This window comes from Columba livia, unplaced genomic scaffold, assembly GCF_036013475.1.
Source record: "Columba livia isolate bColLiv1 breed racing homer unplaced genomic scaffold, bColLiv1.pat.W.v2 Scaffold_277, whole genome shotgun sequence".
Classification (NCBI taxonomy): Eukaryota; Metazoa; Chordata; class Aves; order Columbiformes; family Columbidae; genus Columba; species Columba livia.
Genome location: NW_027043314.1, coordinates 44536 through 55822, shown reverse-complemented (window position 1 = coordinate 55822; position 11287 = coordinate 44536). Strand labels below are relative to the sequence as shown.

Genomic DNA, 11287 nt, shown 5'->3' with positions numbered 1-11287 from the left:
TACACAGGCCACGTCACCCTTCAGTTGCCTCTTCTCCAAACTAAAGAGCCCCAGCTCCCTCAGCCTTCCCTCACATGGGAGATGCTCCTTCATCATCTTTGTGGCTGTGCTGGTCTCTCTCCAGCAGTTCCCTGTCCTGCTGGAACTGAGGGGCCACAACTGGACACAATATTCCAGGTGTGGTCTCCCCAGGGCAGAGTAGAGGGGCAGGAGAACCTCTCTGACCTACTGACCACCCCCTTCTAATCCACCCCAGGTGCCATTGGCCTTCCTGGCCACAAGGGCTCAGTGCTGGCTCTGGTTATCCTGCTGTCCCCAGGACCCCCAGGTCCCTTTCCCTTACACTGCTCTCTAATAGGTCATTCCCCAACTTATACTGGAAAATGGGGTTGTTCCTACTCAGATGCAAGACTCTACATTTGCCCTTGTTATATTTCTTTAAATTTTTCCCCGCCCAGCTCTCCAGCCTGTCCAGGTCTCTGGATGGCAGCACAGCTTCCAGTGTCAGCCACACCTCCCAGCTTGGTGTCATCAGCAGACTTGCTGACAGTCACTCTGTTCCCTCATCCAAATCATTGATTAATATATTGAATAATACTCGCCCCGGTACTGACCCCTGAGGCACTCCACTAGATAAAGGCCTCCAACTGGACCCTGCCCCATTGACCACTACTCTCTGGCTTCTTCCCTTCAGCCAGTTCACAGTCCACCTCACTACCCGGTCATCCAGACCACCCGCCCTCAGTTTAGCCGTGAGGATGCTGTGGGAGACTGTGTCAAATGCTTTACTGAAGTCAAGGTAGACCACATCCACCACTCTGCCATCATCTATCCACCTCGTTATGTCCTCATAAATGGTGATGAGGTTGGTCAAGCACAACTTCCCTTTGGCGAAACCATGTTGACTGCCCTAATGACCCTCTTATCCTTGATACGCCTTGAGATGGCACCAAGGATAAGTTGTTCCATCACTTTCCCAGGGATGGAGGTGAGGGATCAGAAGGAGAGTGTGGGAGTGGAATGAGAACAGCTCTGGAAGATGAAGCTCTGCTGCTCCCTGGCAGTGCTGCCATGCTGGACTCTTTTCCCCTCCTCCCATGCACACAGGAACTGTCCCTGCAGCTCCAAACAGGCCTTGATGAAGGGATCTCAGGAAAAAATAGATGCTGCAAGGCCTTTTAATTTGTTTAAACACACATAGAGCACAGCTCCTCATTTACACAGCCCCTCAGAAAGCAGAGATGACAGTGAATTTGAAAGGGGATGACAATATTATCACATGTGAAAAACCACAAGCAGCAACAAAAAATACAGAAGACAGGCTGGGCCTGCAACAATGTACACTATAACTGTAAGATGATGGTCAGATTATTGCTTTAGAAAATAATCCAGTCATCAGTTTCCTCAGGGCATCCTTGAGCTCCTGGTTCCTCATGCTGTAGATGAGGGGGTTCACAACTGGAGGCACCACCAAGTACAGAACGGACATCAGCAGGTCCAGGGATGGGGAGGAGATGGAGGGGGGTTTCAGGTGGGCAAACACGCCAGTGCAAATAAACAGGGAGACCACGGCCAGGTGAGGGAGGCAGGTGGAAAAGGCTTTGTGCCGTCCCTGCTCAGAGGGGATCCTCAGCACCGCCCTGAAGATCTGCACATAGGACAGCACAGTGAACACAAAACATCCAAATCCTAAACAGACACTAACCACAATAAGCCCAGCTTCCCTGAAGTAAGAGTGTGAGGAAGAGAGCTTGAGGATCTGGGGGATTTCACAGAAGAACTGGTCCAGGGCATTGCCCTTGCACAGTGGCAGTGAAAATGTACTGACCGTGTGCAGCAGAGAATAGAGAAACCCAGTGGCCCAGGCAGCTGCTGCCATGTGGACACAAGCTCTGCTGCCCAGGAGGGTCCTGTAGTGCAGGGGTTTGCAGATGGCAACGTAGCGGTCATAGGACATGACTGTGAGAAGAAAATACTCTGCTGCAATAAACAAGAGAAAGATAAAGACTTGTACAGCACATGCCAAAAATGAGATAGCCCTGGTGTCCCAGAGGGAATTGTCCAAGGACTTGGGGAGAATGGTGGAGATTGAGCCCAGGTCGAGGAGGGAGAGCTTGAGCAGGAAGAAGTACATGGGGGTGTGGAGGTGCTGGTCCCAGGCTATGGTGGTGATGATGAGGCCGTTGCCCAGGAGGGCAGCCAGGTAGATGCCCAGGAAGAGCCAGAAGTGCAAGAGCCGCAACTCCTGAGTGTCTGTGAATGCCAGGAGGAGGAACTGGGTGATGGAGCTGCTGTTGGACATTTGTTGCCAATGAGCCTGGGGCACTGGCAGACCAAGAAAAGACAGTAACAAGTTACAGGACATTTCTCTGAGCAAAATCAAAGCCATTTCTCATACACCCTGCCCTAGTCCACTCCCATTGTCCTTTTCCAGACCTTCCTTCAGCTCCGTGGCTGAGCCCTGGGTGGTGTTGGTTGGATGTGCCGTGAGGAGCAGGGCCTGTGCCCACTGGCTGCAGAGGAGTCAGCCCTGCTCTGCAGCATGGGGTCATGGGAATGGGGGGCAGGGGACAGACCTGGGGTTCAGTTTTGTCACATGAAACCATGACATGTCTCACCCTTTCCTAAGGTCTCAGTACCCTGTGTTTGGACCACGACACACACGGCTCATTTCACAAACCCAACAGCATTTTCTCTATCGCAGCATCTCTGCGCTTCTCCTCAGGGCATTCAGATAACACACAGATGCTGGAGGACAGGTTTGCATCCTGGAGGGAAGCTCACAGCTTGGAAGGAAACCTCAAGGACATAGTGAAGTGTTCCAATGATAGCATTTGACTAAGGGAGACTCAGCTCATTCCCCAGCCCCACAGACTGCATTGCCCACAGCCCCACAGGTCAGAGCAAAGCTGGGACACATGTTCCCATGGACACACCTGCAGGAAAGGACCCACAAGATCAGGCTGTAACTCTGCAGCTGAAACTGCCATCCCCGCAGAGCCTGACAGCAAGAACAAGATCAAAACAACAGTGACCCAGAGCAGTGGAGCAAGAAGGAAAATGCAGTGAGGGTGAGTGTGAGAGAGGTCAGGGCCTTGGAGCCCCCGGCCCTGAGGGCAGAGGCTTTGCTGGGTGGGAGAGTCGGCCAGGGGGCTTCTCACAGGAGGGATCTGCACTGCAGGGGATCATAGGGACTTTTCTCTGTTCTCCCTCCCATAACAATTCCGGGTTCAGTTTCCTCTCATTTCTGATCATTTCCCAGCTGCCTGGAGATTCTCCTCCTGGACGGTGTTTCCCTGTCCATGTCTCTTCCCTGTCAGCACACACAGACCATCCCACCCTCTGTGCCCTCCCCCTGGCCCTACAGATCCTGCCTGTTCACAGGGCACTGCCTGGGGGCATCTTCCTGTTTGCAGGTTGGAAAACAGGACAGGTCAGAGTAAGGCTGACGGGTTCAGCAGATGGGATGCTGCTGCTCTCCATAGGCAAAAGAGTGACTGAAGGGATGTTCCGAGGGTTCTGGCAGATGTACTGATCACTCAGAGTTGCAGTTCAGGAGTCTCAGTGACTTGTTAAAACTTAAGAGCTCTATTTTATATTTAACCTTTCCCGCACACCCCTCCCACCCCTTTAGTCTTGGAGTACAAAACTGAAAAGACAGACTCGGGAAAGGTCCTTATCTTTAAAGTAATACCTGTATAGATCTTGTCCTTGAAAGCTCCAATTGGATGCAGTCTGCAGTGAGCTGAAGCTGTAAGCAGCCCTGACCCATGGAGAACCCAGCAGCAGAAGGAGCCTGGACTGCTGGAGGTTGCTTCGCCCACCCACATCTTCTCCCCTCAGTGTTGTTGGGATCTCCCTGGGCAGGCTGAGCGCTGACCCTGGCAGGCGGCAGAGTCCCTGCCCCGGCACAGCCCTGGGGTGCAGGGACCCTGTTCTGCAGGACAGCCCTGGGCACCCCTGCCTGCACATTTACATTTATACCCCACTGCCATCCTTGGGAGAACACAACATTCATGTCTTGTCACTCTGACAGCACAGAAGGCAATCCCTGCTCTGCAGCACATCCTCTCCTCTGCATCAGAGAATCTCTGACAGTTGTACTTACGTCTCTTGTAGGCTCTGAAAAGTGACAGTTTTCTGAGATTCTGCCATGATTTGCAGATGCAATGCCCCACAGCCACAGGCTTAATATCTGTGAAGTCTTTTCTCCCAGTGAGCTCTCAGCATCCTCCCACCCCAGGCTATGTTTCCTTCCCTCTGCCCGTCTCCTCTGCCCTCGGTGCTGCAGGCAGAGCCCTCAGCCCTGCTGCGCTTTGCAGAAGAGCTGCTCCTGGGCAGAGCTGTCTCTCTGCAGCGCTGCTGCTGCCATGAGCTCCCTGTATCCCAGGAGCCCAGCCCAGCTCAGCAGCACAGCAGCAGCCCATGATGTCCCTTTCTCTGTGCCCTCTGGGCTCCCTCCAGGTGTCCCTGGGCCTCCAGGGGCACATCCTTTGAAACAACCTGAAGTAATCAGTGAGGTTGATTCTCTCTCCTCTGCAGAGACACTTCTTGCCAGCATTGTGTTATTTGTATTAAAAAAAAATGAATTGATATGACAATCATATTTTCTTGTCCCATCATTAGACAGGACACCAGGAAGGTTACAGCAAAGGATCTAATTCCTCCAAGCTGGGGGAGGAGTATCTTCAGTTGAATGAATTTAGGCCTTTTATTCTGGTTTTATATTCCTAGGTGTAGAGAGACATTCAACAATCTGTGGCCATGTCATGTCTGTGCTCTGAGGCAAAGACTTTGCACACATGGGGTCTTGGACACTTGGTACCAGGTTTCCTGTGGCAGGTCAGAGCTGGGCTGGTGCCACAGCTGGGGTGATTCAGCCCAGATGTGAGGCAACGTCCTCAGCCAGGGACCTGACGGGGTGGGCTGGAGCTGTCAGTGCTGCAGACAGAGCCGTGACACGGATGGAATAAACTGCCAGGCAGGGTGGCAGGAGTGAATTCATCTGGTGCTCAATGACAGCAGCCGCCAAGCACAGCAACAGTCCAGATCAGAACTCAGTCTAGACCTGTAAGGCAATTCAAGTTCCTATAATGAGCTGTTACTACTACAGGAACAGTTGAAGGAGAAACAAAGACACCACGTGGCCACTGCTGAATTTAGTAAGGGAAAGTAGTGAGAATTTCTTTGCCCTCTTTTCCTCCATCTTCACCAGCAAGTTCTCCCAGGCCTCTGTGACATGAGACGGGAATCTGGAGGAGAACAAGCAGCAGTGGATGGGGATCAAGTCAGGGGTCACTGGAACTAACACAGTCCTTTCCAGTCTATGGGACAGGAGGGGCAGCACCCCAGGAGCTGAGACAGCAAGACGATGTCACAGTGAGGCCACTCTCCACCATCTTGGAAAGCTCATGGAGACTGGGGGGACTCCCTGACCACTGGCAGCTCTCACACAGTGTGTGCACTTTTCAAAAGTGGCCAATGAGTGAGCAGGGGAACCAAGGGCTGTGCCTCAGAACATGTCCACTGGGACCCCTTTCTGGGTGTCTGGCAGAGAAGATGACAGGGTTTACCCAGGATATGTTGCGTCTGTCCATCCTCTTTGCTTTCTGCAAGGAAAGGACAGGGTTGCTGGACATGGGCAGAGCAGTGGTGGTCTGTTACCTGGAAGTCAGCAAGGCATTCAGCATCATACCCCACAATATTCTTGTGTCAAAGGAAAGATATCACAGTCTTTGTCAGTAGATGGGTAAACACCAATTTGGATGGTTGGGCTTGGAAAGGTGCTATAAAGGGAGAAACTTTTCCATCATGAGGACAGTCAAGCACTGGAAGCTGTTTCCCAGGAGTGTGCATTCACTCTACCCCAGAATACGTCCAAAATATGTTTGGATAAAGCCCAGAGTAATCTGGTCTGACCCTGCTTTGAGAAGGAGGTTGGTCAAGACTCCTTCTGGGGCTCCATTCAGCTTGAATGATGCTGTCCCTTCATCTCCTTCATGTTTTAAATTTAGGGAGAACTCTCAGGTTCTCCCTGACCGCAGGAATAATCCACCTGAGGTGCAGGGCTGCTTTACAATTGCCCCCAAACAGCCCTGACCACATCTTGTGCATCCCTTTTCATTTGCCCCCACCCAGGTTCTATCCTCATGCCTGCCTTTTTAATCCTTTCAGAGCAGGTTGCTCAACAGGTGTCAGCATCCATGTACAGAGTCTGCACTTCAGCCAGGCAGCAAAGCCACCATCACAGAAATGGAGACGAGGCTCTTGACCAGCTCCTTGCACCCAGCAATCAGCACGCCTTGTCACCTGAGATTCCCGGGAACACCTGAACCTGAATTGAAAAGCATGTGAGTCCTCGTTGGGTATCCTGGCTTGTCTCCTGACCCACGTGGTGCTTCAGGCTGTGAAGAGAATCAAAACCAACTTTTACACTGGAGTAGTTTCATTTTACATGTGTCACACAGGGTAGATTAAGGCAGCTCTGAACTCCAGTGTCTGCTGTACAGCTGGGACTTGAGAGACTTGAAATGTAGGTGGTGGTGCATGTCAGTGGACACCACATTAACATTCTGGCTTCATTTGTGCCTTTGCACCAACACAGCATCTGTTTCTTGGCATTCTTTGGCTAAAAAAGAAAAAACTCTCTTATGCTACCTCCCCCTCTCACCAGAAAAAAAGGAGAACAGGTATGGAATAAGAGGATTTGGGGACAGTTCTGTATAAGAGTTGTACTTTTTCAATGACAAAATATGTAGTAGAAAGAGAAAAAGTACTGGTCTAAGAACTTAATGCAAGAGATCAGCTGCTGAAACATAGCAGCTCTTTGGAGAAGAAAGAATAACTGTTGGGAAAGAAATTCAAAAGCTTTAGTTCACCATCATAATTGAGAATAAGGAGTTCCCTGTGACTGTTATTAGTGATAGTGCCACTGTTGAAAAACATCCTTGAGACCATCTCTGTTGTCCCTCAGCTCCAAAGCTCAGCCTGCTCAGATTTTGAAAGGACGACTTCAAACCTCTGCCACCCAAATCTCTACAACTGTCTGTCATTGCAGGTCTTTTAGCCCAGGAAGGGGAAAACTCCCAATGCAGGCACCAAACCAGTGCCCAACCCGCCTGGAAAGCCAAGACAGTTGTGCCACACAACAGCCACCCTTGATGGAAGGTGGAAGTGATGGAAATGTTTTTGACTGAAATAATAGAATTTGAGAATAATTTAAGTTGGAAAAGACCCTGAATATCATTGAATCCAACTGTAAATCTAACACTGTCAGGCCCAACTCTAAACCATATACCAAAGCACCACATCTGCACATGTTTTAAATACCTCCAGGGATGGAAGCTCCAGTCCTGAGCTGGCAGGACAACATTGGCTGCAGGCTGGTTGCCAGAGTTTCTCACACCCTTCACTGAGTAGGGCAGGTGTTGGGAGGTGGGCGCACACTTCAGTTTCCCACATGCCAGGACAGTGCCCGACCCATCCTTCCCTTGGGCTTTGGCTTCCGGTTTCTTGAGATGGAAAGCTGGTGGGCTTTCTGTGGATAATCATGGTAAAATGCATCAATAATCCTCCAAGTGTTTGTGTAATTTCTCTAATATTATTAATATAATTTTTAAAATAAAAATCAAAAGGAAACAAAAGGTTAATCTGCCTAAATATAAAGCTCTGCAACACAGTAGTCAGCAGCTGCAGTAGCCATTCTGGGCAGTGCCAATTATATGGACATTTACATTAAAAGCCTTGATACCCCATCCGCAAGTACATACCTTGGTTCAGATGACAGGTGGTCTTGCACCCTTTGTGTCCCTTGGTGCCATGGACACAGGGTTTGTCTCTCCAGAGAGTGGCAGAGGCTGGATCCCCTTCTCAGGACAGACTCTGTGGGATCATTTCTGGAAACAAATGGGCATCTGTGCAGTGAGCAAGACTGCATCAAGCTGATTTAGGCCACAAGTGAAGGGTCATTGAAGAGTCCTTGACCACACAGAATGGGGAAGAAAGTTGATGAAGCAAGAGAAGAATGAGGAATTAAAGTAGTTTGTGGCAAGACATGGGAGGTGATGAGTGTCTACGATAGCAACTAATCATGTATTAGCTAGAGAAATGTAAGCAGCACGTAATCTAACTATAATAATTCAAGTATAAATGACGTAACTACAAAATCAGCAGTTTAAGAGTATATAGCCTGATCAAACTTTGCATTAAACGGCTTCAGTTTATAACTCTCATAGAGCTGTTGGAGTCCGTTCTTTTCCTGCAAGGGCTGGAAGGAAAATAACTTGTGTCTTGTGTGTGTGAGGTGAGTTGTGGGGTTTGTGTAGCTCACAGAAACTTGTGCTGTGGCATTATATAATATTTTAAATTAGATCATATTTATTATATAATAAATATATTTCTATTATATTTATTTCTATTTAAATATTATTATTTATATTATAGGACAGGGAACAGCTTGAGAGTGTCCAGCACAGAGCCATGACGATGATGAAGGGATTGGAGGAAAGGCTGAGGGAGCTGGGGCTCTTTAGCTTGGAGAAGAGGAGACTGAGGGGTGACCTTATTAATATATATAAATATGTAAAGGGTGAGTGTCAGGAGGATGGAGCCAGGCTCTTCTCGGTGACAACCAATGATAGGACAAGGAGCAATGGGTACAAACTGTAACACGGGAGGTTCCACTTAAATATAAGAAGGAAATTCTTCACAGTGAGGGTGCCGGAGCCTGGAACAGGCTGCCCAGAGAGGCTGTGGAGTCAAACCCACCTGGATGCCTTCTTGTGTAACCTCCGTTCCTCTCCTGCAAGACTCCTTGCCAGAAAGACACAGCCACGGGGGTAACTCTGGGTAACTCGTTCAGATGAAAAACATCTGAATGACAACACAGTCATTGGTCCCAGCCACCGCAGGTTCATGAGGGGAATCTCTTGCCTGACCAACTTTATTTCATTGTATGACAAGGTTACCCACCTAGGTGACCAAGGGAAGCAAATCAATGTGATCTTTTTGGATTACAGTAAAGCTTTGACAGTGTCTCTCACAGGATCCTCCTGGACAAGATGTCCAGCACACAGCTGGGCAAACACACACTACAGTGGGTGAGCAACTGACTGACGGGCCGGGCTCAAAGGGTTCTAGTAAATGGGGACATGTCGAGCTGGTGACCAGTCACTAGCGGGTTCCGCAGGGTTCCATCTTAGGGCCAGTGCTCTTTAATGTCTTAATAAACGACTTGGACACAGGACTTGAGGGATTGCTTAGTAAGTTTGCTGATGACACAAAATTGGGGTGAGCTGTTCACACTCTGGAGGGCAGAGAGGCCCTGCAGAGGGGTCTGGACAAACTGGAGAACTGGGCAATCACCAACCACATGAAGTTCAACGAGAGCAAGTGCCAGATTTTGCACATGGGACACGGCAACCCTGGCTGTACAGACGGACTGGGGTACAAGATGATGGATAGCAGCTCTGCAGATAGAAAGCGCAGGGTTCTGATCGACGGCAAGTTGAACATGAGTGTCCTGGTTTTGTTAAAAACCAGACTGGTTGTCTCTTAGTGGTTTTTCCTTCAACTCAGTTCTTCTCAGTATCTGTACTTTTCCGAGTTTTAGCCTGCATATTTTTCCTCGGATGCTGTACACGGTGCTGATAAGAGACCAACGGAATGCTGAAGAAGGTCATGTTTAGATTTATTACTATGGTAGCCAAGAAAGACTGGTAAGTTTTCCCATGTTCTGTTGTGGGAGGGACGTGTTTGGGGAGGGGTGGAAGGAGCAGGTTACTAGAACTGACCAACGGAAGTATTCCACCCCATAACTATCATACCCCCTATATAAGAGGGTGATCACGAGGGTCACTCTCTCTTCGACCATGGCCGGCATCTGGAGAGAACCCTGTCTGTCTGCCTGTTATCTACAGGCCTCAGGCCCTGCATCCTGCAACCAGGTTCCAGTTTGCTGTGCAGTCCCGCCCGTGACTTCCGGGTGCCTGAGCTGCAGGTACTGGAGCCGCCAGCTCCGCACACCCAGCTCTGCTGCTGAGTGACGCCAACTGCACATCCAGCACTTGAGATCTGAGGTGTGGAATGATGTTACAACCTGTGAGGTTACAAGGAAGGTATGTATTCATTTACGACGTCAGACACACGGGGAATCATTTCACCAAATACGTGTGTGAAATTACAGTACCTGTGAGCTTGGTTCAATGCAGTGAAGTGTTACATATTAATGAAAGTTTTAGGAACGCCTATACATGTTCATAACCTGTCCCCGAGAAGGCGGTGCTTATTACAATGAGTTCAGGAGACCATTTCCATAGTCTCCACCTCCGGCTCCTCCTGCTTGCAGCTGCGCAGTGATCGTGACCCCGGGTCCTCTTTCTCTGTACACGGTCACCTTTGGTCCAGTGTGATGAGTTGGTTGGGTCTCAGACTGACGAGTTGGTTAAACTGGCGTATCTCCTGTCCTGTGCCCAGGTTTCTGCTATCTAGTTCACCCAAGGATGCACCAAGGATTATTATCTTTGCGAGGCGTCAGTGAAGTCCTGTTTCTCGTACAATAAGTTACACAGAGCTAAGCAAGGCTAGGCAATAGTGATGTGGGTTAAAGGGTTAGTTCTTTAAGTGTAAGTGTTAATTGTAAATTCTTTAAGTGTTAATTAGTTGATTGCCAATTCCCTGTATCAGATCAGTTTTGTATATTTTGTATATATTCTCTATTTATTAGTAGCATTAATAAAACCCTTTTAAACTCTCCAACTTGAAGGCTAAGTCTCTCTTCCTTTCCCCTTATCTTTCCAATCATCCTTCCAATCTAAAGGAAGGGGTTGCGCGAAATGAGGGGATAACAGGGAGCATCTGCCATGGTTTATTTGCTGCCTTGCCTTAAACCTTGACAGATTTAATTGGTGGCCTGTATGGGGAGGCAAGACCATACGGGGAGAAATGAGACCGTACAGAGAGAGAGAGTGTACGGGGATGAGATAAGAGAAACCGTGACAGGTTTTATTGGTGCGGTTACTCAGATCAGCATGAGAAATCATGACAGATTTTATTGCGCCGGAGCAGGGACAGGGTTTTGACTGAGATGGGCTGCGAGCAGTAGCTGACAATTACTGTAAACAGCTTACCAGGTAGCGTAAGTGAGGGAGGCTTTGATGTGCGTGGCCTGTGTTTGAATCCTCTGGTGGGAGGAAGCTTTGGGGAACCATAGATCTGTGTGCTTTATGGGTCATGAAGCAGACTGTGGTTTGAGTTTGTTTTTAATTTTAAAGGATGTTGTTGCAAATCT

At 49.1% G+C, this 11287-nt stretch overlaps 1 protein-coding gene across 1 annotated transcript; it reads right to left on the bottom strand.

Annotated features, from left to right (window-relative positions):
- Positions 1–1363: 1363 nt before the first annotated feature.
- On the bottom strand, positions 1364–2302 carry LOC135578048 (olfactory receptor 14A16-like). The gene is made up of 2 exons (XM_065048236.1): positions 1977–2302; positions 1364–1724 (listed from the first exon to the last, which is right to left on the bottom strand). Exons 1-2 carry the CDS (start codon positions 2300–2302, stop codon positions 1364–1366), a joined length of 687 nt encoding a protein of 228 aa, XP_064904308.1.
- Between the last annotated feature and the right edge of the window lie 8985 nt (positions 2303–11287).